Raw genomic sequence first — 26,200 nt, 5'->3', positions numbered from 1 at the left:
TCTCAGGCCGTAAGTGCTAGAATCAAACTTGAAATTCAAAGGCAGTTTTTTTCTGCTGCACTTGGCTACCCTGGGACTCTTTACACCAAGAGGGAAGTCAGAAGACCTGGGGTGTGGTTCAGTTGTGCCGCTGCGTGATCCTAGGCAAGAAGCTGCCCCTCTCTAGGCCTTGAGCGCTTCCTCTGGGACTTGAAGAAATTAGAAGCCGTCCATGAGGCCCTTCAGCGTTCTAGGACTGTGGGCTTTCAGAGGGCCACGTTCTCTCCCCCACAAACAGTGGAGACTGCAGTAGTTTCAGTCAAACAAAGGCCACTGGGAATGTCAGCTGCCCAAAGCAATGACACTGGGCATTTGGGTGTGTGCCAGACTGACAGTACTGGTGGGCACTGATCAGATGCTGTGGAGAGGGTGAGGGACCTGGGGCCGGCCTGGCCAGCCCAGCTCTCATTGTAACATTCCCCAGCTGAAGTGGAGGGGCAGACAGAGCTAGGTGGAAAATCCCTGACCCGGCCCCTTACACCCTCCCGGCCCTCAGGGGCACGTGGAGTCAGGGAGGAGATGGCTATGTGTCCCTGCCTGAGTCTCCCATGCCGAGACAAGCCAGAGCATTTGGGAATCATGCTGGTACCCAGCTTCTCCCCTGCTCCCTGCCACTCATCTCATGCTGGAGACCAGGATCCTGGGGCCTTGAACCTTTGCTTTCTTTCATTTATTTAGCTGCTGCTGCTTTTTATTTTGGGTCTCATTTTGTCCTGTAAGTCTGCATGCAGAGGCTGTGGAGGGCAGGGGTACTGCCTTGTACTTCTTAGTGGCTCAGTGCCTGGCACACAGCAGCTAATGGTGGTGGTAACAACAACAGCAGCAGTAGTAATAATAAAACTCACATTTATTAAGCACTTGTATTCCAGACACTGTACACTGTACTAAGTGCTTTCTGCTCATTATTTAGTTTCCACAAAAATTTTAGATAAGTATTATGTCCACTTTGCAGATAAGAAAACTGAGACACAGAAAGTTTTCATGACTCATTCAAGTCCACACAGTTAGTGAATGTCTGAGCCAGGGGACAAGTTCAGGCCTGTCACCTTGTCCAGTCTAACTAATGTTAGTTGAATGGATGCTGAATTCTGGAAGGTAAGTGCCCTGGCTTTCCAGCTAAGGAGACTGGGCTGAGTGGCTGGTGATTTGGACAAGGCCACACAGGTATGTGGCCTTCAGGGCCTCTGGGCTAGGACCCAGGGATCAGGGTCCATGGCCCGTCTTAGGGGACCTTGATGCATCCCTCCTTTTTTTTTTTTTTTTTTTTTTGGGAGGGAGTCTCACTCTGTCACCCAGGCTGGAGTGCAGTGGCATGATCTTGGCTCACTGCAACCTCTGCCTCCTGGGTTCAGGCGATTCTCCTGCCTTATCCTCCTGAGTAGCTGGAATTACAGGTGTGTGCCACCACTCCTGGCTGATTTTTGTGTTTTTAGTAGAGGCAGGGTTTTGCCATGTTGGCCAGGCTTGTCTCCAACTCCTGTGATCCACCTGCCTCGGCCTCAAGTGATCCATCTGCCTCGGCCTCCTAAAGTGCTGGGATTACAGACTGGAGCCACTGCATCCTGCCTGCATCCCTTCTCTTAAGGTTGTTCTGGAAAGTGATGGCCTGGGGAGGGCAGGCAGGCGGGTGCTCTCTCCATCTCTGCTTCCTCTTCCTTCCTGTCCAACCCCTCCCCACAGCAGTTGGGCCTGAGAGTGCACTGGGTCTCCACAGAGGACCCATCCACTGGCCTGAGCCAAATGGCAGGAGGCTGCAGGCTGAGGCTGGCCACAGGTTGTTGGGGGCTCATGGCCAGCCCTGGAATAAGACATCCCGCCTCTGGCAGAGGGAGCTGTGGCACCTGGGGAGGCTGAGCGGGAAGCAGGGTCCCCAGGGAGGCTGCAGCACTTGGCTCGTCTCAAGAATATCATCTGGAAAATCAGCAAGGCGAAAATGACTTTATTCCCTCTTAGCTTGTCTTAATTAATTAATTGAGCAAACATTTCTTAAGCACCTACTACTCTGTGCCAGGCACTAGGCTAAGTGCGGGAGAGGCTGCAGAGACAGGCCAGCTGGATCTTGCCCTCTGGGAACAGAGATTTGTTGAGAAAGGCAGGGAGGTCTTTGCAGTAACTCTAGAAATCTGAAACTATTCTAAAACAATTGCCAGCAGACAGGTGAGAAATGGCTCTGAGCAACAATTTGCCCCAGGATATACTACGTCTATGCCAGAGGGGCCCCTTTGGTGAAGGCGGGACCCAGGAACCTGGAAAGGGAGCCAGAAGGCCTGGGCATCTTGCCAGTGTTCCTGTGGCTGGAAGCATGGCATTTTCCACTTCTCGCAGCCTCGGAAGATGACCCTGGACACCTGGAAACATTGTTCAGGGTTGGTGTGAACACCTGGCTGGTGTGCGGAGCTGCTTGTCACTGCTTGTCACTACAGATTGGATCATGGTCAATGTCTGAGGCTACACTCTCTCTTTTCCTCCTTCTTTCTTTCTTTTCTGGTTTGTTTGCCACTTACTATTTTTTAAAACCAACTTTTAAATTTTAGAACAGTGTCAGATTTATAGAGTTAGTGCAGAGACCTCCCTTCCTTTCTCAACACTCAGCACCTCTCCTACGTTGATGCAGTGCTAGCTGCTGTTCCTCCCCCTGCACCTTGCCTTCCCCCAGGAAGCCTCCTTCCTGCTGTGGCCCCAGGAGCCTCCTCTGCTCTCCCCACGTGACATCCATCTCTGCCCCTCGGTGGGCCTCTCTTGGCAGGCACTGGCTGGCCTATTTACCCATCTCCTTATGCACAGCGGTGCCTCTATGAGCAAAGCTCCTTTTAGTCAAGTCTGCCTACACAGCACGGGGGATGAGGGCTGGCTCACACGGAGGGGTGCTGGGCACTGGACAAGCCTTTTGGGAGGTGGTCAGGGCTCAGGCCTGGACCCCTGGGTGGGTGCTCTCCTGCTGGCCTCCCCTCTGTGCAGCTGAGTCTGGGCTGCAGGTGGGAATGCAGAGGATGGAGTGTAGAAAGTAAGGGTGAGAAAGTGAGGCATTCACGCGCCGGAGTGGAGCCTGTGCTATGGGAACCTCTGCGAACAGTGGCAATGGTGGCAGGGAACCTGGATGCCCTCACATTTGCTATCCCTAATGTTCCCCGTGACCTGAAGGTGGCTATGATTTGCTCCTTTTTGATGGAGAAACTAAGTTTCAGGAAGGTTAGGCACTGCTGGCCCAAGGTCACACAGATAAAAATTGGCAAAGGTAGGATTCAACCTTGTCTGACTCCCTTAGATGTCCCCAGGACCACTCTCTTTGTCAAAGCACATAGAAAGTATGTCCAACAGGCCAACATCCCAAGACCGCTGTACTCCGCTCAAGGCAGAACCTGGCCTTGCAGTCTTGGTGCCCTGCATACAGCAGGTGCTCAAACTATGTGAGGATGGAAGAGGCCTTCCTAGCCAAAGCCCCTCTCTCCTGAGCCAGCCCCACCCTGCTTTCTGCCAGGTAGATGCACCCTGAGGTTGGGTAGCCAGACTTTTCTGTCCTAGGGATGCGTCAGTGTGGCCCTGAGCCAGACAGAGCAGGAGGTGAGAGGGGGATGCTGGAGTGCAGGGGTCAGGGCTCCAGGCTGTCTGTGGTGGGCATAGTTGCAGGGCCTGCCCACTTCTACCTCTTTGGAATTGTCTGTCCTACAACAACCCTAGTCAAGGGTGTACCTAGGCAGCCCCTTTGTACCATGTCACCCTGGCACCAGAGCAGATTGGACCAGGATTGGACACCTGGGCTGAGAGGACTTGGCTGGGCTTAGCAATTCACATTCTCTCTTCCAGGAATTGTGATGCGGGGCCAAGGGGCTGGGTCAGCTGTGAGGAGCTGAGCTGCAGGGTTAGAAAGAGGTGAGTCCTAGCAGGGACCAGGGTGAGCCAAAGCCACATGCAGGTCAGTTACAGGGGAAGAAAAGTCCGAGAATGGCAGAGCAAGGCAGAGACAGGAACAATGCAGCCTGAGGGACGGGAGGGAGAGGCCTGGGCTTCTGCCTGCTGGCCTTTGACATTGGCTGTGTGGCACTATTTCCTTTCAGAAGTCCCCTATACTTGCTGTGGTCCAAAGGGGTACTGTGCCCTCTCTATGCCCCAGCCACTCCAGACAGAGGGCCCCAGTCCCCAAGCACTTTGTCCCAGGGGTCCCCAGCATAGCGAGCAGTGCAGGGCCATTTCTGTTGAATCCCTGTGGCTCACTGGGAGGGGTGGTGTCCGTTCAACAGTTGGGGACACCGAAGCCTGGAAAGATTGGGCGTGTCACCCGCAGTTGCCGCTCCTGAGCTGGACCTGGGACCCCAGCCTCTTGATTCCAGGCCTGCTGCTTCCCCTCCACCTACACTGCCTCTCTGAGCCCATCTCTTGCTAGGCAGCTGGGGGAGCTTGGGGTTAGAAGACAGCATGTAAAATAACATGTCCAGTACAAGCTTGGCATATGGAGGGTCTCACAAAGTAGGAGCTGTTGTTAACAAATGCATGTTTCTTTCTTTTTCTTTTTCTTTCTTTGAGAGAGTTTTTGCACTGTTGCTCAGGCTGGAGTGCAATGGCACGATCTCGGCTCACTGCAACCTCTGCCTCTTGGATTCAAGCAATTCTCCTGCCTCAGCCTCCAGAGCAGCTGGGATTACAGGCGCCCACTACCACGCCCGGCTAATTTTTGTATTTTTAGTAGAGACAGGGTTTCACCATGTGGGCCAGGCTGGTCGCAAACTCCTGACCTCAAGTGATCCACCCACCTTGGCCTCCCAAAGTGCTGGGATTACAAGTGTGAGTCACAGCACCCTGCCCTTTTTTTTTTGAGACGGATTCTCACTTTCTTGCCCAGGCTGGTGGTACGATCTTGGCTCACTGCAACCTCCAGCTCACTGCAACCTCTGCCTCCTGGGTTCAAGCAATTCTCCTGTCTCAGCCTCCCAAGCAGTTGGGATTGCACACTCAGATAATTTTTTGTATTTTTTTTTTTTTTTAGTAGAGATGGGTTTCACCATGTTGGCCAGGCTGGTCTTGAACTCCTGACCTCAAGGGATCCGCTTGCCTTGGCTTCCCAAAGTGCTGGGATAAGTGAACCACCACGTCCGGCCCACATATGTGTTTCTAAGCCCAGCTCTGTGTTGCCATTCACCACTCAGAAACCTTCCTTAGTTCCCCAAGTCCACACAGTACAGTCTGGGGGTTTCCTGGTCAGCAAGTGGACTCTCCATCCACCACCTGATCCCGCCCTACTTGCCTGCCGTCTCCTGATTCCCTCACCATTTCTGGTCTCATCTGTCCCATGCCTCCCCTCTGAGCACTTCCGCTGCTGCAGAGTCACTGGAGTCGCTGCTGCCCTGACTTCCCTCCCTCATCTCTTCTGGTCTCCAGTGAAAGGCCCAGGGCTGCCTCCTCCTTCCGCTGTCTCCCTGGAGAATGGCATCTTCTGTGCTTACCACCGTCTGCCAGGGTATTAGGTTTTGCGTGGAGATGGCCCCTCTCTTACTGGCCTGCTTGCCCAGTGCCCACAGTGGAAAACTAGCAGATCCACGAAGCTAGTCTTGATGAATGGGTTGGGTGTGGTGGGGGGAGTTTGGGGTGTGTGTGGCCCCATCTCCATCTTCTGCTCCTCACTCTCCTTTCTGGTCATGGCCCAGACAGCTCTGGGCTGGCAGAAAATTTGGAAGCAGATGCCAGGAGATGTGAAAGGAGGCTTTTCTTAGGCTCAGCACCCTCCCCAGGGCTCAGGAGCTCAGATGGTGTAGGCTGGCATAGTGCCCAGGGAGAGAGGGACTCCAGGCAACAGGGACTTCAGCCTGGAGGCAGCTGCTGGGACCTTCTCTCCCTCGGAGCCAGCCTGCAGACATGGGGTCCCCACCCCCAACATTTACATGTGTGTGCGCACTCCCCCCTCCCCACGCACACACTCCAACACCCAGCCTCTCCCCCACTGTGGCCTCTGGGCACACCTCTGCCCACCATCCCGATAGATTACAGGGTGGACAGACCCAGGGAAGGGGGACGGGAGAGGGAGCACCTCACAGGACCTTGCCTCTGGGCCTCCCACTCCTCCCATTGTTCTCACAAGCTCCAGGTCCTTAGGGATCTAAAGAAGCCACTGAATTCAGCCTCCCCTTCTCTCCAGCCAAGGGGACAGACTTTTCTAGGAGGGTAAGATTCCATCACTCTCCATAGAAACATACTCACTCAACCCTGCACTCTATAGGAAATGCTCTTTCTGCAGAATGAAGCGAATGAGGATTCGGCCGCTTGACTCAGTCTGTCCTCTGTGGAGACAGCAAACAGCTGTCCCCATCCTTGGGGACACTGCCCTTTACATGGAGACAGGGAGGCAACTGCCTGCCCCAGCCTGTTTCTGAGACCTGATTCGCCCTGGGCTTGCTGCTCTCTTCTGACCTCTGATTTTCCAGCCTTTCCAGTGGCCTCGACCACCCTGAAGCCCTCCAGCTTCTCTGTTTGCACCCACTGTTCACAGTGCAACATCGGCAAGAGATCAGCCAGGCCAGGGTATAAGAGGAGAGTGACTTCCTGGCTTCTGTGATCTGCCTGTTTATGCACTGGTGTCCTGAGCTTGCTTTTTATGGTGCCAAGAGTTCCAAGCTGGGCAGCCTCCCCAGGACCCAGGCAGTCTCCCCAGGACCCAGCTCCCTCCAGCTGCTGCTTACAGTGCTACGCTGTTCCCTCCCCCCAGCCCCGATATGGAATCTGGGCAAGCTGGCTTTCCCTGCACTTGACTTTATTCGAATGATTAAATGCCTCTGTCACTGATCCTCCTCTCCTATTCAAAACAATACTAGCTAACATTTATAGAGCGCTTACTACGTGCCAGGCACTGCTCTAAGCGAGCTCATATACGTACGTTGCATAATCTTCAAAAGACCCTATCAATATGTGTTATTATTATCCCCATTTGAAGATGCAGGAATTGAGCCACAGAGAGGTCAAGTAGTTGCTCAAGATCACGCAGCAAGTAATGCAGAGCTAGGTTCTCTCTCATACTGTCTCCCCTGTACTATCTCCCTTCACCCCAGGCAGCCTGGATTAGGGTTCAAACAAACGGAAAATGTGGAGGGCAGGTCTCAGGGCTGGTGGGAAAGGGAGAAATGGGAGAGGAGCCTTCCAGACTGGAAGTGACTCCTCTAGGGAGAAAGATGTGCCTTGGAGGGGACTTAGTGGGAGAATGCGGGGCAGCATGCTTGTACCAGGGTTAATCACGCTGTTCCTTGATGTCTGTGCACCAGTTCAGTTTATTGCACACTTCAGAGTGTTTTCACAGTGAGTAAGGCAATGTCACTTTCACTTATCCCACTGAGAAATGAGGAGGCGAGGCTGGGACAGGTGAGGTGACTTGGTCAAGGTCATGCAACAGGTGTATCAGCGTCATGACGGACACGTGGGAATTTCCCAGGGGTCTTCCCCAGCGGTCTTCTGCCTCCAGCCCACCTGTTCACCACAGGCTGGACTCCGAGCTTCAGTGCAGCAAGAAGCCCCCTGGAGCCAGTGAGGGCCAGTTAGCTCCGGCACTCAGGGCGGGACCGTGAGGGAGGGGCACATCTTGCCCTGCTACATTCCTGGCCCAAATTGGCACAGGCACCTGGGAAGGGCAGCCGGCCAGCCACGTGCCAGTGTTACTTTAAAAATAAACCAGGGGAGAATGAGACAAAAATAACCCTGGGGATATGTGGGGAGCTAATTACTACTGCAGCCCCCTGTCAGGCTTTCGGGAGAGTGGCTGGACCTCCGTGGTGTCTGGGTGTTAGGTCTGCTCTATTCATCTCTTCCAGTTGAGAATCGGGTGCCAGGCCCTCCCAGAGAAGCTGGGAGCAGCAGAGCCTCAGAATCCCAAGGCGTCAGAATCCCAAGGGTCAGAGCTGGAGGCTGCTAAAGGCATCCCAGACAGCCTCCTTTATCCCAGAGACCAGAGTCGGGAAGGGGAGCCAGGCTGGGCAGGCCCCCAGCTCCTGCCAGGGCTTCCCTCTTTCCCCCTACACTGTCTGTGAGCCTTGCACATGACTTCCCTCTAGAGTCACCTGGCTCCAAAAGGGACTTTGAGTTCCCAAGCCCATCCCCTCTTCTCTGAAGCTTGTGTGGTAGTGGTCACAGGCACCGGTAGGTGTTGCTGGCTACCTCTTCCTATTTAGGACTCCGGCCCACTGCTCTTCGTCTGCCCCCTTCTCGAGAAGCACTGAGGCCCTTCTTGACCCATCAGGGTTAGGAGGCACGGCCCTGCCGGCTCGCTCCTGGCTGCCTCCGGAGGCATCCGTGGACTGTGCGCTTGCGTCTCATCTCTGGGCCTCTGTGCTGAGCCCAACCAGGCCCAAAGAGCCCCAAACTCTTTCTCAAAGAGCAGTCGGGGGACAGGGGCCACACTCCTGTCTCGCAGGCCTGGGTTTCCCCACAAAGCTCTTGGTTACTCTTCAGCCCTCCACCCTTGGCAGAGAGTGCGGGAACATCTTGCAAGGACAGGGTGGGAGGGACATGGGGCCCAGCTGAGGACGCAGCAGAGGACAGACGTGCAGGATCAAAGAGAAAAAGCAGAGCTTTCCCAGAGGAGGGAGGCAGAGGCCAAGACTGTTGGAAGCTGACAGAAATGATCAAAGGACAAGGATGGATGAGGTGAGAGGGAATGTGGAAGGCGGTGGCAGGGTAAGGCAGGCGGAGTTCGTGGGGCTGGGGCGAGGGGCTGCTGAGGAAGAGTGGGGGCTTTGGAGTCAGACAGGCCTGGACTCGGCTTCCTGGCAGTAGCCCTGGGCCCATCGCCCTGCTGGGCCTCAGGCCTCATTTGCTTGAGGGATATAAGGCTAACTCCCTCGTGGGTCTCTGTAGGGGGAGGGTGTGAAGCATTTACAGAAAGGCCTGAAAATAGGGCGAGCTGCGGTATAGTTGCTCTTTCTCTGCCTCTCCTGCAATCTGGCCTCTCTGTTCCATCTCAGGCCGACTCCCACCACCCTCCCCTTGCCTCGCTCCTGGAGCAAGCTGTTGAACGTTGCACTGCTTTCATGGCCAGTGTCTCCAGTGGCCGCCATGCTGCAGATCTACTGGTGGTTTCCATCCTATTTGATCTCCCAGCAGTGGCCAGCTTGGGTGACTGTTCTCTCTCTGGAAACACTCCCCCTGGCCTCGGGGCTGCCACAGTGCCCAGGTCTCCTTCCTGTCTCCTGGCAGCCTCCTTTCCTTGCTTGACCTCCCAGCACTGGAGGAAGGGCTGGGCCCTCTGCTCTTCTTGCCAGCTCTACCCCCTTCCCAGCTGATCTCATCTGGCGCATGACTTTCAATATTATTTCTGTCTGATAACTCCTGAGTTGATATCTCAGCTTTGACTTCTCCCTGGAGCTGCAGACTTATCTGTCTAACTGCCTTCATGGATTTGAAATGAGCATCTCAAAATTAAGCTAGGTATCCGAAACAGAAGTCTTGAGTCTCTACCCTCTGGGTGTTCTTTTCCATCTAGTAAATGCACATCCTCCACCTCGTTGCTCAGGTCAAAAACTGAGGACCATTCTCGATTGTTCTCTTCCCCTGACTCCTACAGCCCTCGCTCTAACATATGGATCCTACCATCAGCAAGTCCTGTCTCCTCTGCCTCTCAAACATAACTCAATCCACCCACGAGCTCTGCTTCCACTGCCACCACCCTGCTCCAGTCCACCACCATCCTCCCTTTGGAAGGGTTGACCTGCGGGTGGCCTGGTGACTTGTGGCCTGGCAATCTCCCTGCTTTTGCTTTGCACTGCCACCGTCCGATCTTTGCAGAGCAACTAGAGTGCTCTTGTAAAAATTTAAGTCATGTCACATCACAATCCACTTAGAACCTTCCAGTGACTTCTATCATTCTTAAAAGTCCAAATTCTTTTATTTTTATTTTTTATTTTTGAGATGGAATTTTTGCTCTTGTTGCCCAGGCTGGAGTGCAATGGCGTGATCTCGGCTCACTGCAACCTCCTCCTCCAAGGTTCAAGAGATTCTCGTGCCTCAGCCTCCTGAGTAGCTGGGATTACAGGCACATGCCCCCACCCTTGGCTAATTTTTTTGTATTTCTTTTAGTAGAGACAGGGTTTCACCATGTTGGCCAGGCTGATCTCGAACTCCTGACCTCAGGTGATCCTCCTGCCTCAGCGTCTCAAAGTGCTGGGATTACAGGTGTGAGCCACTGTACCCAGCCAAAAATCCAAACTCTTGACCACGGTCTCCATGGCCCTGCAAGGTCCAGCCCTTACAGATTTCCGCCTCTTCTCGCCACTTGACTCAGCATGCCACAGCCACACTGCTCCTGTTCCTCAACCCACCCAGCACTGGCTTGCTTGAGCCTTTGCATCTGCTCTTCCCCTGCCCAGAAGTCCGTTCCCCAACCTCTGCCTTCTACAGGCCCCTCCTAGAAGGCAACTCTCCCTCTCTCTCTCATCCCCGGGCTTTCTTGTCTTGCTGGCACTTATTACCATTGAGATGATGTTGTTTATTTTTTACAACATAATTTAGTTTGTTGACTCTCTACTTCCTTTAAAATGGCCCCATGAGAACAGGGGCTGCTCTTTTTCCCTGCTGAGTCCCTGGGGCCTAGAATGGGGCCTGACACAGGGAAGATGTTCAGAGAGGCCGAGTGAGTGGAGAAATGACTATGTGGGTGCCTGAGGGGAGTAGAGAGTCGCGGGCCTGAGTTCGAAGACTGCTTTGTCACTGGACTGCTGTGTAGTGGGGCCACGCCACTGCCCATCTCCCCTGCACCCTGCCTTGGGTCTCATCCCCTCATCTGGAAGAGAGAAGGATTGGGCTGCATCAGTGGTTCTCAAAGAATCTGAAGCATCTGCAGGACTCTAGGAATTGCTAGAATGCTATCTGCTGTCTGCCTGAGCCTCTACTCTGCAGGTGCGGACCAACAGCAGCACCGTGAACTCATCCCATCCTGGCCAAAGGTTGAATACATGTCTGTGTAGGCTCTGCAGCAGGGAATCATACCATGCCCCAAAACATTCTGAGTGATCAAACCACAGTGGGGAGCCCCAGGGCTAAGCCTTGATCCTGAGAAGATCCAGCGGGTTGCTAGTCAAGGTGAGATGTTGAAGGTTGGTGCATGAGCAGAACACAGCTCCCGGTCCTGGCAGCCTTGGAGCAAGCCCAAGGCCTGGATGGCAGGACTGGCCGCCAGTTCACTCATCCTGGGCCGGCTGGGGTGCAACAAAGCTGTGTCTGCAGCCTCGCTCCTGGCCACTCCCTGTCAGAAGGCAGGGGCTGGGATCAGCCTGCCCTCAGCACCAGTGCTCCCTCCCGCACTCCATTCCAGGGACTACTGTGGGAGCCATGAGCAGCTGACCCTGTCCGGGTGGGAGGCTCCTGCATTCCAGCAGCCCCAGGGGCTGGGGCAGTGGACTCGCTGTGTTGATAAGCAGGACCTCAGCCACACTCAAAAATGCTCTCTTTCCAGAAAGGGGTGAGTTGGAGGTCCTCGACAGAGCTCTATTCTTGGGACTGGACACAGAGGAAGTCCCTCCAGGGCTCGGACAGCATGGGGTGAAGCGGGGACAAGAGCGTAATCCTGGGTAGCATGCTGCTCAGGAGGGATGGAGGGGAGGCCAGGGCAGGTGCAACAGAGATGGCCCCAACTGGAAGGGCTTTAGATGCCACCAGCCCAGTCCCTCACAGACAAGGCCAGGGGCAGGTATGACTCGTCCCAGGTTTCACAGCCAGGTGGGAGCAGAGGAGGAGTGGAGGAGGCTGGATCCTCTCTTTCCTTGGCCCAGTCACAGCTCCAAGAAAGGACACGATGCCTGTCTCTACGAGTTCGCTGGCCCATACCCTGGAAGCAGGCAGGAGACAGCACAGCCTCTTTGGAGCCTGGGCAGATGAGTGCTTGGGACTCCAGGGCACTGAGCTGGGCACGGCATGCAAGAGGAGGGCTGCCACTGAGTTTGGTTCCAGGTTTTCTCTCTCTGGCCCCTCCTGAAAGTGGACTAAGGACAAGAAGGGCCCCTGCTCCAGAGCCCTGGGAAGCCCTGGAGGGTCTTACATTGTCTGACCCTCACGGTGGAAAACCCATGACTCAAACTCACGCTGCAGAGGGGTGCACCCTGGCTCAGCCTGGCCGCAACCTGAGATTTGTTCCCAGTGGAGGGGGCCTCCCCTGGTCTGACCCCCTTCCCTGGGGTTGTTTGAGAGCAGGCAGTGAGAACTAAAGCCATGAAGTGAAAGACACAGCCTGTCCCCAGGACCCCAGGAACCCTACTGAGGCCCTCTCTGATCCTCCTCTGGGGGCAGGGGAAACAACCTTCTCCTGGGGCCACCCACTGACTCCTGATGTCTTGGTCACCTGGCTCACCCTGGGAGCTTTGGCTTGAGAATGAGCAAAGATCTTCCTCAGCCACCTTTTCATGTTTCTGAGACACCAAGGACAGCCAGAAAGAAAATTCTAGCAGCTGGTGAGTGGCCCAGCCTCCCAAGTATGGAATGCAGATCCCAACAAGCTCTCTTCTCCATCATCCCCATCCAGGCTGCAGATTCCAATCGCCGGGGGGGTCCTTCGGACTTGAAGCCTCCTGGGCTCACCTCAGCCCTAATGAATTAACTCCCGTGGGCAGGGTCCTCATACTCATGACTCTGGCTCCAGCAACTGCTGCTATAGGGACAACTTCCCTACTCAGCACACAAGGGTCGTCTGACCTGCCCCCCACCCCCCCATCTCCATACCAGGGAGCAGGTGAGTTGCACAAGTCACCCTCAGCAAGGCCCCCTCTCCACTCAGTGGCCACTGTTAAGAACTGTCACTCTGTTCCCATTCTAGTCTCAGATTCCCATCTGGGGGATGGTATGGACAAAGGCTGGGAACCAAAGCCATTCTGTGACAACTGCCCCTGCCCCCGAGACTGCCTTTTTGCCCCTCATAGGCTGACACAACCCTCTGTGACATCTCTAACATCCTTACTATGGGAATGACCTGTTTTCTGCCACTGTCAAGGGGGCAAGGGCACTCGTGGTTGGGGTGGGCAGGGGAGAAGCTCAGTGTTAAGGTTGGGAAGTCTGGACTGGACTCTGGCTCCCACATTCACTGGCCCTTGATTGCAGGAAGTGACCTTATCTCTCAAGTCCAATTTCTTTGTTGGCAAAATAGGAATAATGATGCCTACACCTTGGGGTTGATATGAGGCTCAGAAGAGACACTCGATGACCGAGTGTTTAACATATCCCTGTTCTGCCATTTGCCAGCTGCATGACTTTGGACACATCCCCCAGCCCCCTGAGGCTCAGTGTTCTCATCTGTAAAATGGGGATTATAATACTGCCTCCACGCCACACGCAGTGGCTCACACCTGTAATCCCAGAACTTTGGGAGGCCGAGATGGGAGGATCACTTGAGCCCAGGAGTTTGAGACAAGCCTGGGCAACATAGAAAGACTCTGTCTCTACTTAAAATTTAAAAATTAGCTGGGTGTGGTGGCACATGCCTGTGATTCTAGCTACTTGGGAGGCTGAGGTGGGAGGATCATTTGAGTCAGGGAGGTCAAGGCTGCAGTGAGCCATGATGGTGGTTGCATTCCTCCAGCCTGGGAGACACAGTGAGACCCTGCCTCCAAAAAAAAAAAAAAAAAAAAAAAGAAAGAAAGAAAGAAAGAAAGAAAAGAAGAGAAAGAAAGAAAATAATGCCTCCCTCCTAGGGCAGCCATGAGGATTGGACGAGGTAATACCTGTAAAAGGCTCAGTCCAGAGTAACCTCCTGATGAATGCCAACCTTAGTTCATGACCCTGGTAACAGAGGCAGGCTGCCTGAGGAGTGGCTGCTCCACGTTGGGTGTAAGATCTGTGTGGAACAGCCGAGGGCAGATCCATCTGTTGCGCTGATCGGAGGCTCACTCTGCCTGGAACTGTCTGCCCTCAAAGCCCCAGGGAATCTCCTCTGCACAGGCAGGGGGCCTAGACCTCGTCCTGGAGGAGCGGGCCTGCCCCTGTCTGAGTGCCTGTGTAGATCTCCCCAGGCTGCCCCACTGGGGCCTGACAGTTCAGTTCCCTGGAGAAAGCCCCGGATGGTCCTATGGCTGGTGGGCTGGAATGTGACTCTCAGGATGTTTCCAAGATGGTTATTTCTGAATCGGAGTTGTGGTTAGGAGAGGCCCTGTGCATTCCTGATGAGGGACACTGAGTCCATGCCAAGCCTCGGAGCCCAGAGCAGAAATCAAGGAGGGTACACTTGGGATCCAGAAATTAGGACTTGTTGGGGGGTGTGTGGGAGAGAAAAGGGGTCTGAGAGCAGGGCCTGGGGTTGTCCATGCAGAAGCTATGCACTCAGTGTTGGATGACAGCATCCTCTTCAGCTCAGCGCTGTTGCTGTGCTCCTGCAAGCCGTCAACAAAACTGTGCTTGGTGTGAGTTTCAGAGTGGACCTTTGACCCAGAAAAGGAAATGGGGTAGGGTAGCCAAAAACTCCCTGGGGGCTAACTGTGGGCTGCTGGGTAAGCAGGGTGGGCGGGAAGTGAGGCAATCAGGATTCAGGTCACCATTACCCTTGGGTTCAACTGGAATCACAGGGCATTCACTGCTTTAACTGGGGTCATGGGGGCATTCACTGGTCAGGACTCAGGCAGGGGCGCACAGATCGGGCCCATCCTCTGCCTTCCAGTGCTTGTCCACTCAAGTCCACCCACCAGAGTCCAGAGCCCTCCAGGGTCTGCTCACGAGTGCCTTTCCTTGGGCACACTCATGCCCTGGCTTGTGTCATGCTCACCCCAGAAAGATCTGGCTGCTGATCTTCACCTTCTGAAGCCCTCACTCGTCGTTCAAGCCTGTCCCTGGACACCTTCTCAGACCCCTCTTTGGGTCACTCTACTTGGATTTAGCATGTGCACCGTGCAACTTGTGCTTTTCAGGATTCCACTAGACCCAAGTCTCCTTGGGGAAGGCTCTAGGTCTTAGTTTTTTGTTCTCTCTCTCTTTTTTTTTTTTTTTTTTTTTTGAGACGGAGTCTTGCTCTGTCACCCAGCCTGGAGTACAGTGGCGCGATCTTGGCTCACTGCAAGCTCCGCCTCCCGAGTTTACGCCATTCTCCTGCCTCAGCCTCCCGAGTAGCTGGGACTACAGGCGCCCGCCACCACGCCCGGCTAGTTTTTCATATTTTTTAGTAGAGACGGGGTTTCACCATGTTAGCCAGGATGATTTCGATCTCCTGACCTCGTGATCCGCCCGTCTCGGCCTCCCAAAGTGCTGGGAGTTTTTTGTTCTCTTGATGCCTCACATAGTGCCTGGCACACAGGAGATCTCGGGACATCTCAAATGATCTTTGGTTAACTGAACTGAAAGGAAGGCTGAAGCCAATTCGATTTGGAAGGGGACCTAGAGGGCCTGAGGGCCCCAAGGACGCTCCTGAGTCCCACTCTGGGTGCCCTAACTCTCCATGCTGCCCCTTTGAAGATCAAGAAATCAAAGCATCTCAGGGTTGGGAAGAAACTTAAAAGCCATTCATTGTGACCCTCAGTGGGATATATGGGTGGTGTGATGGTCTTTTTGATGTGTCATCTTGGTTAGGCTAAAGCCTCTAGTTGTTCAATCCAACGCCAATCTAGGATTGCTGTGAAGACATTCTGTAGATGTGATTAAAGTCCATAATCGGTTGTCTTTAAGTTTGGGAGATTATCCTAGATAATCTGGGTGGCCTAATACAATCAGTTGAAAGCCTTAAGAGCAGAGCTGACGCTCCCTCGAAGAAGAAATTCTGCCTGTGGACAGCAGTTTTACCACAAACTGAAGAGACCTCCAGCCTGCCCTTCTTTTTTTTGAGACAAGAGTCTCACTCTGTCACCCAGGCTGGAATGTAGTGGTGCAATCTTGGCTCACTACAACCTCCACCTCCCAGGTTCAAGCAATTCTCCTGCCTTAGCCTCCTGAGAAGCTGGGATTATGGGCACCCACCTCTACGCCCAGCTAATTTTTGTGTTTTTAGTAGAGACAGGGTTTCACCATGTTGGCCAGACTGGTCTCGAGCTCCCAACCTCAAGTGATCCACCCGCCTTTGACTCCCAAAGTGCTGGGACTACAGACATGAGCCACCGCACCCAGCCTAACCTTTCCTTCTTTTTTTTTTTTTTTTTTTTTTTTTTTTTTTTTTTTTTGAGGCGAAGTCTCGCTCTGTCGCCCGGACTGGAGTGCAGTGGCCGGATCTCAGCTCACTGCAAGCTCCGCCTCCCGGGTTTGCGCCATTCTCCCGCCTCAGCCTCCCGTAACCTTTCCTTCTTGATGGCCTGCCCTATGGATCTCAAATTTGCCAAGCCAGTCCCTACCAGCCTATACGCCAATTCCTTGCAATACATCTCTTAATATGTATCTCCTACTAGTTCTGCTTCTCTGGCGGAACCCTGGCTGACACAAGTGGCTTTTGCAGTACATCCATCCAGTGTCTGTTTGTATACTTCCTGTAATGGGAAGCTCACTACCTCTTGAGGCAGTTCAATTCGTCTTTGGTCAGCTTCAATTTTAACAAGTTCTGCTTTACAGTGAACTAAATCAAGACTTTCTATGAACTTTACCCACTGCTGCTGGTTCAACCCCTTGGACACATTCAGAACAAGATTGGTCCTTTCACCTCACAATAGACCAGCAGATATTTGAAGCTGGTATTCACGCTGTCCATGCCCGCCCTACCAAGTGTCCCTCATTTGACCTGTTGCTCCCCTCCTCTGACAGTCCCCCAGATTGTTGATGTCCCTCTTACAGTTTGATACACACATGGCCCAAAGAAAACAGGTCTTGTGCTACTATCTGCATTCCACACTGTAGCCTGCAGCAGGGTGAGTGTCTGGTAGCACTCGCTCTCACTCTCTTTCTCTGTCTGTCATGTGAGGATGTGAGGACACAGTTAGAAGATGGCTATCTGTAAACCAGGAAGCCAACTCTCACAGACACTGGATCCCCACACCCTGGGGCCTCCTAGAGGGTGGAGGGTAGGAGGAGGGAGAGGTTTGGGAAAAATAACTAATGGGTACTAGGCTTAGTACCTCGGTGATGAAATAATCTGCACAACAAACCCCCATGTCACAGGTTTACCTGTATAACAAACCTGCATGTGTATCCCTGAACTTAAAATAAACATTTGTGTTGATTGATTGATTGATTGATTGATTGATTGAGACAGGGTCTCTCTCTCTGTCACCCAGGCTGGAGTGTAGTGGCGCTTTCTTGGCTCACTGCAAACTCCACCTCCCGGGTTCAAGTGATTCTCCTGTCTCAGCCCCCGGAATAGCTAGGACTACAGGCATGCGCCACCACGCTTCACTAATTTTTGTATTTTTAGTAGAGACAGGGTTTCACCATGTTGGCCAGGCTGGTCTCAGACTTTTGACCTCAAGTGATCTGCCCTCCTTGGCCTCCAAAGTGTTGGGATCACAGGCGTGAGCAACCATGCCCAGCAAAATAAAAGTTTTTTAAAAATGTGTGTTGTTCAAGCCCCCAGTCTACACCCCTGCTCCCCAGCCTCCTCATGAGACAAGCCCTTCTCCACTTCTCCCCTCCCTTTCCATCCACCCTCTCCACTTCCCTTTCTTCTACCTCATGGTACCAGCCACAGCACGTGACTCCACCCAGGCCCTGTAGCTGGCTCCTATGGGGCAAGACACAGCATTGCTCCAGCCTCAGGGAAGGGGCCACAACTCCTGGGACCTAAACTCTGACATTTTACCACCAGATTCCCAAGGGCTTTTCCAGCTGCAGAAGTTCCTTTTCTTAAAACTGTGGTCCACACACCTCATGGCTATTCCCAGATGTCAGGTCTCCAGGTTCTTTAGATCCTTGCTATTCAAAATGTGGACCATGGATCCGATCCACAGCATCAGTGTCCCCTGGGGGCTTTTTAGAAATGTAGAATCTCAGGCTCTGCCCCAGACCTGCTGATTCAGATTCTGCATTTACACCAGATCAACCAGGTTATTCCCTGCGGATTAGTTTGAGAAGTATTGACTTAGAGAACTGTGCATTGCTGAGCTGGCCTCCTCAGTTCCTTGTGGATTGCCTCCTCTATACAGATGGGATGACTCAGGTATACTAGGGAAGTATCTGCTTCTTCCATGATCACAGAGCCAGCAAAGACAGACAGACAGAGAGAGAGAGAGAGAGAGAGAGAGAGAGAGAGAGAGAGAGAGAGAGATGTGATGATGATGATGATGAAGAAGCAGAAGCAGCAGCAGCAAACAATTTGTCTAAGACCTCTCTAGCACCAAGGGCAGCCTCCTGCCCCACATTCCTGGCAGCCATGTGGCCCCTTCACTACGGGATCTTTGCTGTGTCACTGGAGGAAGTGGGGGTAGTAAGGAACTTGCTTTTGTGAAAGGTGAGGATGGGATGTCAGGCCCAGCCAGAAAGGCCACCAGCCCAGGACAACTGGAGCTGTGGCTCCAGGCCGCAGTTGAGGTTGGCTCTAGCAAATGGGAAAGTGAAGGTGTGACTTATGGCAGTAGCTTGGGGATGATGGCTCTAGCTGAGGGGAAGGTCTCTGGGAGCCACCTGGGAGCTGCTGTAATATGAGCAGTTTCTGGACAACGAGAGAATGTGGACAGACAGGGAGGCAGTGGCACCAGCTGGGCGATTGACTGCTCTTTGTGCTGCCATGAAAGACATTTGTCATGTGGCTCTCTGAGGACCAGAGGCTGGCAGAGGGGTCAGGAAACAGGGCTCTATGCCCAGCTCTGTTAATAACTGTAAGCGTGACCTTTAGCAAGCCCCTTCTCCAGCCTGGATTTTAGTCTCTACACTGTGAACTGAGAGGATTGGAGCTAAAATTCTGTTCTGTCTTTGGGCTAAATGCTCTATCCATAGTTCTGAGGGCAAGAGACCCTGAAACTGAGCCCACAACTAAGCACCCTGCATAGACCCTGGTACCCATCCACCACGCTAGCTGTGTTCACATAGAAGGAATCACAGAGGCTCCATGGGGAGTGGGGGTTGCATGACTCCATGAAGAAATACTCCCTACAGACCTGGGTGCAAGTCCTGGTGCTGTCATTTTATATTTGTAGGGTCCTGCACAGATTTATGAACCTCTCTGAGCATCCTTTTCCTTGACTGTGCAGGATGATGCTGCCTGTGGTCCTGGAGCAGTGTGGGGATTCTGGTGACAGGAAATGTTGTGGACAGCGCCTGGCCTGTTACAGACAGTTATCCGTTCCCTGTGTCCAAGATGGAGAGGGAGTGAAAAAGGGAGTGCCTGTCCTGGGTCTCCACTGAGCTTGGCCTAGACCCACAGTGGTCTCAGTTAGAGCCTGGTCTCCACTTGCTGCTGGCTGACTGCAGGGAAATCATTTCTACATTTTTTTTTAATTACAAAATCAACTCACAGATTCACCGTTTGTGCAGCCAGCTGAAAGCTGTTTATAGTGGTGATTTGCACTACATTCATCTGTGCTTGTTTATGTTTGCTTTGAAAATACTTATTGTGTTTGTCCTGTCCCCACTGTGGCCAGGCGTGTGTCTTCTATTTTTGTCCTGTTCTCACCCCCACTCTCTCTGTGCCTCCAGCCCCTAATGGTGATGCATGGAAATGGGACCTCTAGACAGGAGGCATGGCAGAGTCAGAAAGATCTCTGGCCAAACACACTCCATAGTTTCTCCTACCACCATGTACCTCTCTCCCTGGCTAGCTTGCTTGCTTTTCTTCTTTCTTTCCTTCTGTCTTTCCTTCTTTCTTTCCTTGCTTCTTTGCTTCCTCCTTTCCTTTCCTTTCCTTTCCTTTCCTTTCCTTTCCTTTCCTTTCCTTTCTTTCCTTTCTTTCTTTCTCAGAGTCTTGCTGTGTTGCCCAGGCTGCAGTGCAGTGGCACAATCTTGGCTCACTGCAACTTCCGCCTCCCAGGTTCAAATGATTCTCCTGCCTCAGCCTCCTGCATAGCCGTGATCACAGGTGTGTGCTACCATGCCCAGCTAATTTTTGTATTTTTAGTAGAGGTAGAGTTTCACCATGTTGGCCAGGCTGGTCTCAAACTTTTGACCTCAGGCGATCTGCCCATCTCGGCTTCCCAAAGTGCTGGGATTACACTTTCTGCAGGGTCTGCCCACCTCAGCCTCCCAAAGTGCTGGGATTACAGGTGTGAGCCACCACACCCAACCCCTGGCTAGCTTTCTGCCCTTAGGAGGAGCAGGAGCCTGAACAGTTAGGGAGACACCAGGCATGGCTGAGGAGTGGGGAGATGGGGGGTGGTGAGTGGGATTGGAAAGATAAGGGGAAGGGGTGTGGCAGTCTCCTGGCCCCCAACCCCACTGTTCCCACTTGTTAGGAAGCAGCAGAGGTAGCCGTGGTCATGGTAACCCTTGGGAGACAAAGCAGTTCCTTGGTAAGGCAAGTAATAATACACAAACAATAGTATTAATAACAATAATAATGGCAGATTATTAAGTACCTTCTCTGTACTAGGCACTTTCTTTTCATAATCTCATTTAATCTTGGCAGGCAGATATTATTATCCCCATATTGTAAATGACAAAATAAGCTCAGAGAGATTAGATAATGTGTCCAAGGACATACAGCTAGTGGCAGTAGGGGAGTGGGGGTAGGGTGGATTGAGATGAACCCAGGCACTCCGGCTTCCAAGTCAGTGCCTATGTTCCTCCGCTGCCCTGCAGAAATTGTGGGGTCGAAGCATGCCCACAGGCTAGCCTGTGGGCAGGAAGGAAATGCCAACTGAGGTGGGTGCCGGGACTTTCCTAGGCTGGGCTGGCCTTCCTTCACCTTGGAAAGTCAAAAGAGGCCTCAAACAGTGGAGTGATGAGCTGCCAGAGGCCTGAGTGCTAAGAGAAATGGTGGGGTGTGGGGGACAGGCTGGAGGATGCAGAGAATGCCTGTGTGGGCACTGGAAGGCCTGGCTTCTAATCAGGGTCATACTCTCAACTCTCTGTGTGAGGGTGGATAAGCCGCTCACCTCTCTGGGAGTTTGGAAGATTGCTAATGTTTCCTTTTCTTATTTTAGGACTTCTGGGATTTTGGGGGTGGCAGGTCACATCTGTACTTTCCTTCTTGAAAAGATGTAAAAAGTATAGGTTTCCTCATGAATCACCTGCTTGAATTCACAGTCTAAGGGTTCTCAAGCCATGTAGTGGGTGACGGGAGGTGGTGCTCAACTGAGCACAGGCTGGAAGCTGGGGAAAGAGCGGAACAGAAGGTTTTCTGCCCCAGCTCCATCAGTGTATCAATCACCTGGTCTCTTTGTTGTTGCCTTAGAGCCAAAAAGATTCCCAGGACCTGCAGTGGGAGAATGGGCACCTGTGAGCCCATGGCAGGTGCCCATGGCGGGTGCTGGGCACAGCTGTGACAAGTCCTCTGGTTTGGTCAGGGGCCAGGGTGTGGGAAGCAGTAGGCCTGAATGGAGTGTGCTGGAGCAGGAGGTCCCCTGCTTCTGGGGAGGGCTTTGTTGGGGAAAAGGCAAGCCTTGGCTTCTAGGTGCCCTAGGCTGGAGTGCAATGGTACGATCTCGGCTCACTGCAGTCTCCACCTCCTGGGTTCAAGTGATTCTCATGCCTCTGCCTCCTGAGTAGCTAGAACTACAGGCACGAACCACCATGCCTAGCTAATTTTTGTATTTTTAGAAGAGACTGGGTTTTGCCATATTGTCCAGGCTGGTCTCGACCTCCTGGCCTCAAGTGATCTGTCTGCCTCCGCCTCCGCCTCCCAAAGTGCTGGGATTACAGGTGTGAGCCACCGCACCCGGTGTGGAATGGGCTCTTGAAATGAAGAAAGAATTTGTGAAAAATCCAGGGCAGGAGAGTCAGAGAGGTCCAATAGAATCTGGGCAAGCGCCGTGCTTCCAAGGCCTCAGACCATGGGGAAGTCATCTACCCTCAGAGCCTCAGGTTCCTCAGTTGAAAAATGGGGGTAATAGTGCCCATCTAGAGAGGTTGGTGAGATAATTGAATAAGGAGGTACAAATGAAGCGTCTAGCATAGAGCCTGCCACAGAGTAAATAATAAATTGTTGCTGCCATTGTTATTGTTGTTGCTGCTGCTGTTGTTAATAAAAATAATGAATGAGTATCCTGAACAAGTAGAAGGAGTAGGGGACTGGGGGTCCGGTTTTGCTACCCTCTGACTGTGTGATTTCTGTCACCTGTCTGGCTCCTTATCTGTGAGAGCAGGGGGTGGTACCAGCTGATCTCCGAAGCCCCTTCCTGCTCTGACAGCCTCTGGGCTATGAATAGATGAGGCTTGGGCCCTGGAGGAGTTTAATGACTCAACAGCTAAAGAGATTAAGACTTCCTAAGAAATGACTTTCTATTAGTGTTGGGTGAACTTAGGGCACCAGCTAAGGAAGGGTTTCCTGGCTAGGAGGCCAGGGATAGGGAGCTGGAGGAATCCTTCCAGCCAGTGGAGACAGTGACTAACCAGGTGAATGACTAAGTCAGACCCTGCCGACCTCCAACCAATCAGGGCTGCGCATGAGCACCCTGTGAACTGGCATCACTGAGCACGGCTTGGCTGTGTCAGGCCTGGCTGGGTCTGAGCTTCATAGCATATGGAGGCAAAGGAAGCAGCCAAAAGACCAGCAGGGAAAGAGCACTGGGCTTGGAGTCAGAAGACCCAGCTTCCCGACTCTGCTGCTCACCAGCTGGGTGACACAGGGGGAGCTGCTTCCCTTCCCTGAGCCTTCACACCTTCATCCAAGCAGCAGAGCTAACAATACCTGCCCAGCAACTTTGCCAAGTTGTGAAGACTGAGAATCGTGACATGAGATGCAAGTACGTTGTGATCACTAAGGTACCAAATGATGGGAATTGCTGTCATTATTCCATCCCAATGGGACACCTGGTATCAGAATGAGATTCATTCATGTTTTCAAAGGGATTCGGTGAACACAGGCTGCTGCCCTTGGGTTTGGGGCCAGAATCAGCCTAACTTAGTGCCCCTTCCAACCATCTGATCACGGCCCAGATAGGTTTTTCTTAGGGTAGAGACCCTGTGAACAGCTTCCAGCAAGGTGGCATAGCTGCAGTGGAAGGCAACACAAAGCCAGGAAGGTCAGGTGGTGGAGGGAGGCAGCAGTGCCAGGCTGGGGCCCCCATGGAACCAGGGTGGTGGTCTGATGTTGTCTTCCCTCTTGCCCAGCACTTTATAAATAAATAATCACCGGAACCGCACTCTGTTTGCCTCTCCCCTCATGGCTTTTAGCGTCTCTCTTGGTGAGGATTGCAAGCACTTTGGGAAATGGCAGCGGTGGAGGGAAGGATGCTGCCCTTTCATTTCTGCACACCTTAAACCCATCAATAGCATTCTGTGTGTGCTCACAGCCTCTGGGTACTATGCTGGTACTTGGAGAACAGAGACAGGAACTGCAGGGTCCTGCCCACATGGAGATTAAGTACAGTGTGGTCAAAGAGACAAAACACTTCTCCTATAATGTAAATAACCATTCAAAACAGCCAATAATGTGTCACCCAGATCATCCTGCCAGTGAGACCTGCAGTTGTCCAGAACAGTGGCCTGGGAGGCTTTGAGGAGGAGGTGGGATTTGAGCTGGACCTGGAAGGTTAGCATGGACAAGATAAATAGAAGGTGGAGCCAGGCGCAGTGGCTCACACCTGTAATCCCAGCACTTTGGGAGGCCGAGGTGAGAGGACTACTTGAGCCCAGGGGTTTGAGGTTGTGCTGAACTATGATTATACCACTGCATTCCAGCCTGGGTGCGACAGAGTGAGACTCTTTCTCTCAAAAAAAGAAAAAAGAAAAGAAAAGAAAAGAAAAAGGGTAGAGAAAAAAGCATGCCAGACAGACATACTTAAGGTATTCTCAGAAGACAGGTTGGCAACTGTTGAGAGGGATCACGTAAGTAAGAAGTGAGATGTGAAGTCAGATATAGAGGTTGGAGCCAGGTATAGAGATCCTCAAAATTTGAGATAAGGATCATAGACCAGATTCCATGGACAGTGGAGAGCTGCTGAGTGATTCCAAGAAGGGAATAGGTTTGGTGACAGCTGAGTTTTTCTTTCTGGCAGCATTGTCCAGGGAAGCATGCCTTGTTGTGTGGTAGGCAGGGAGGTCAGTTGGGAGGTTACTATGAAGCTGGGGACCATGGGCCTGAGAAGGAAAGGGGACACACGCGAAGGCTTGATGTGTGGAAAAGAGGGAGAGAGAGGGTCCGAGGATGGTCAGTCTGATTCTTCTGATTCTCCAGACAGCTAAACAGCTACTGAAATCCTGGCAAGTAGTAGTGGGGTGTGAGAATGGAGGAGACTGCAGACCAAACCTGGGCTGGTCTTTTTCAGGAGGTGGGCTCCTCTTTGGTCAGACCTAAATCTAATCATCCACCCTAAACTCACAGGATCAGTAGGACCCAGAGGTGCCCCAGCTGGGCTGCATCCACTCCCAGGGCCCTTTCCTCCCTCTTCCAAGAGAAGAATCCAGAAACGACACAGCATAGCTCCCCATGGTCCCCAGGGAGCAGTAGATTCTTGGAACAGCGTCCTGCAGTGGACAGACAGCAGGAATAGCATCCAGTCTTGTCTTTTACTCCCTCAGGTCCTGTTGACTCTCAGGAAAACAATACTATCTTCATGGGCTACACTAAATGGCAGTGAACCCCTGGGAGCCTGACCAAAGCAGGGAAGGGGACTAGGGAGAGGAGAGGGAACGGTAAAGACGGAGGAAACTGTTTCTGGAGGCATCTCAATGGGATTTGGGGGAAGGTGAGTTTCATCTCAGAATCCAAGCACGTCAGGGCTGGGGAGGAGCTCTTGAGATCATTTCGGCCACCCCTCCTTGTCTGGAGGTGAGCCTGAGACCCAGGCAGGGGAAGGGACTTGCCCAAGGTCATATAGCACAGTAGTGTTGGAGCTGGGCTGGAATCATAGGGTGTTGGGGACAGGTAAGGTGTTACTCCCATCTGGACAGTTTTGAATAGCACCACCAAGGGCCTGGCTAGAGATTCCTTTCCTGGACGCTTATGCATTCTCTGTGTGTGTATGCCTGTGTGTGACTGCCCTGTGTGTACCCTGTGAGTGCCTGTGTGTACCTGTGTGCCTGTGTGCCTATGCCTGTGTTGTCGGACAGTCTGGGTGTACGTGTGGCCTCCTACATGGTGATCTGCCCTGGCTTGGAAAGGAGAACTGGGGTCATTCCTGTGAGGTGACTGTTTTGCTGGGACAGCAGAGAAGGCTGACAAGGCCGGATCTGGCTTCCCACACCAGTTCTGCCGCTCTAAGAAAATCACAGGCACTGACTGGTGGCAACCAAACTCCTGGAGCTGAAACACGCAGACACACGTACACTCACAGCCGCCGTTACAGGGTGGCCCCGAGTGCCCCGAAGTGCCGCATTCCGGCATCCTCATGCCTCCCCGGAGCCCAGCAGGTGTAGACCTGCTAGGCTGTGGAAGCCGATCCGCAGGGACAGGGAGCAGTGGCGCGCTCCCGCCGCTCACACTCAGCGCCCTGTTCCAGGGCCTGGTCTGGCCACACCCCTCCTGCCCGAGCCTCCGCCGGTCGTCCCTGCCCCTCTCACACACTTCGGAGTCCCTGGGGGCCTCTGCAACCTGGCAGGGCCAAGTTAGGGCTGGCCCGGCTGGAGAGTCAGGTCCGGAGCCAGGAATCGACGCCTTCCCGAGTCCCGTCCCCGCGGAGCACACACACCAGACTGAACTCGGGTTTCCGCGAGCGCGGGTTTCGGCGCCCAACCCCTCTCCGGGGAGCCCTTGCCCCTAGCCCCAGTCGTCCCCGGACGACTCCGGGAGCCCAGCGCCCAGCCCTGGATTCCCGCCCCCCGCCCGGCGAGCCGTTACCGATGGTGGTGATGACGGTGATGGCGAAGTAGAAGGAACCGGCGAAGCGCCACTGCACGCCGGCCTTATGCGGCTTGAGGCGCAGCACGACTCGCTCCAGCTCCTCGTAGCCTCCCTGGCTGAGGTTGTAGCGCGCCCGCAGCTCCTGCTGCCGCAGCTCCAGCCGCTGCCGCTCGATCAGCTCGGGCTCCGACTCCAGCGCGTCGAAGACCGCGGCGCCCACCAGCAGGTAGGTGAAGGTGCACACGATGAGCGCCAGCGTGCGCACGTTCTGCCGCTTCATCGTCCCGCCCGGGCCGCCGCCGGCCCCCCGGCGCCCCCGACCCGCGCCCCGGCCCCGGCCGCCGCTGCTGCTGCCCAGGAGGCGGCCTGGGGCATGGCTGCGCTCGCCGCTCTCCGCGCCGGGCACCCGCTCCGCGCCCGGGGCCGCCGCCGCTG

At 53.5% G+C, this 26,200-nt stretch overlaps 1 protein-coding gene across 1 annotated transcript in view; it reads right to left on the bottom strand.

Annotated features, from left to right (window-relative positions):
- Positions 1-26,200, bottom strand: part of KCNK3 (potassium two pore domain channel subfamily K member 3) — a 41,159-nt gene extending 14,959 nt beyond the window's left edge. Inside the window, exon 1 of the mRNA XM_030921816.1 lies at positions 25,763-26,200. Within this exon, the coding sequence (XP_030777676.1) occupies positions 25,763-26,045 (283 nt within the window). The 5' untranslated portion in view covers positions 26,046-26,200. The remainder of the gene's footprint in view (positions 1-25,762) is intronic.

The sequence above is a fragment of the Rhinopithecus roxellana genome, chromosome 17 (genome assembly GCF_007565055.1).
Source record: "Rhinopithecus roxellana isolate Shanxi Qingling chromosome 17, ASM756505v1, whole genome shotgun sequence".
In the NCBI taxonomy this organism is placed as follows: domain Eukaryota; kingdom Metazoa; phylum Chordata; class Mammalia; order Primates; family Cercopithecidae; genus Rhinopithecus; species Rhinopithecus roxellana.
Note: the sequence above shows the minus strand (reverse complement) of the source record. Positions and strands in the feature narration are given on the sequence as shown.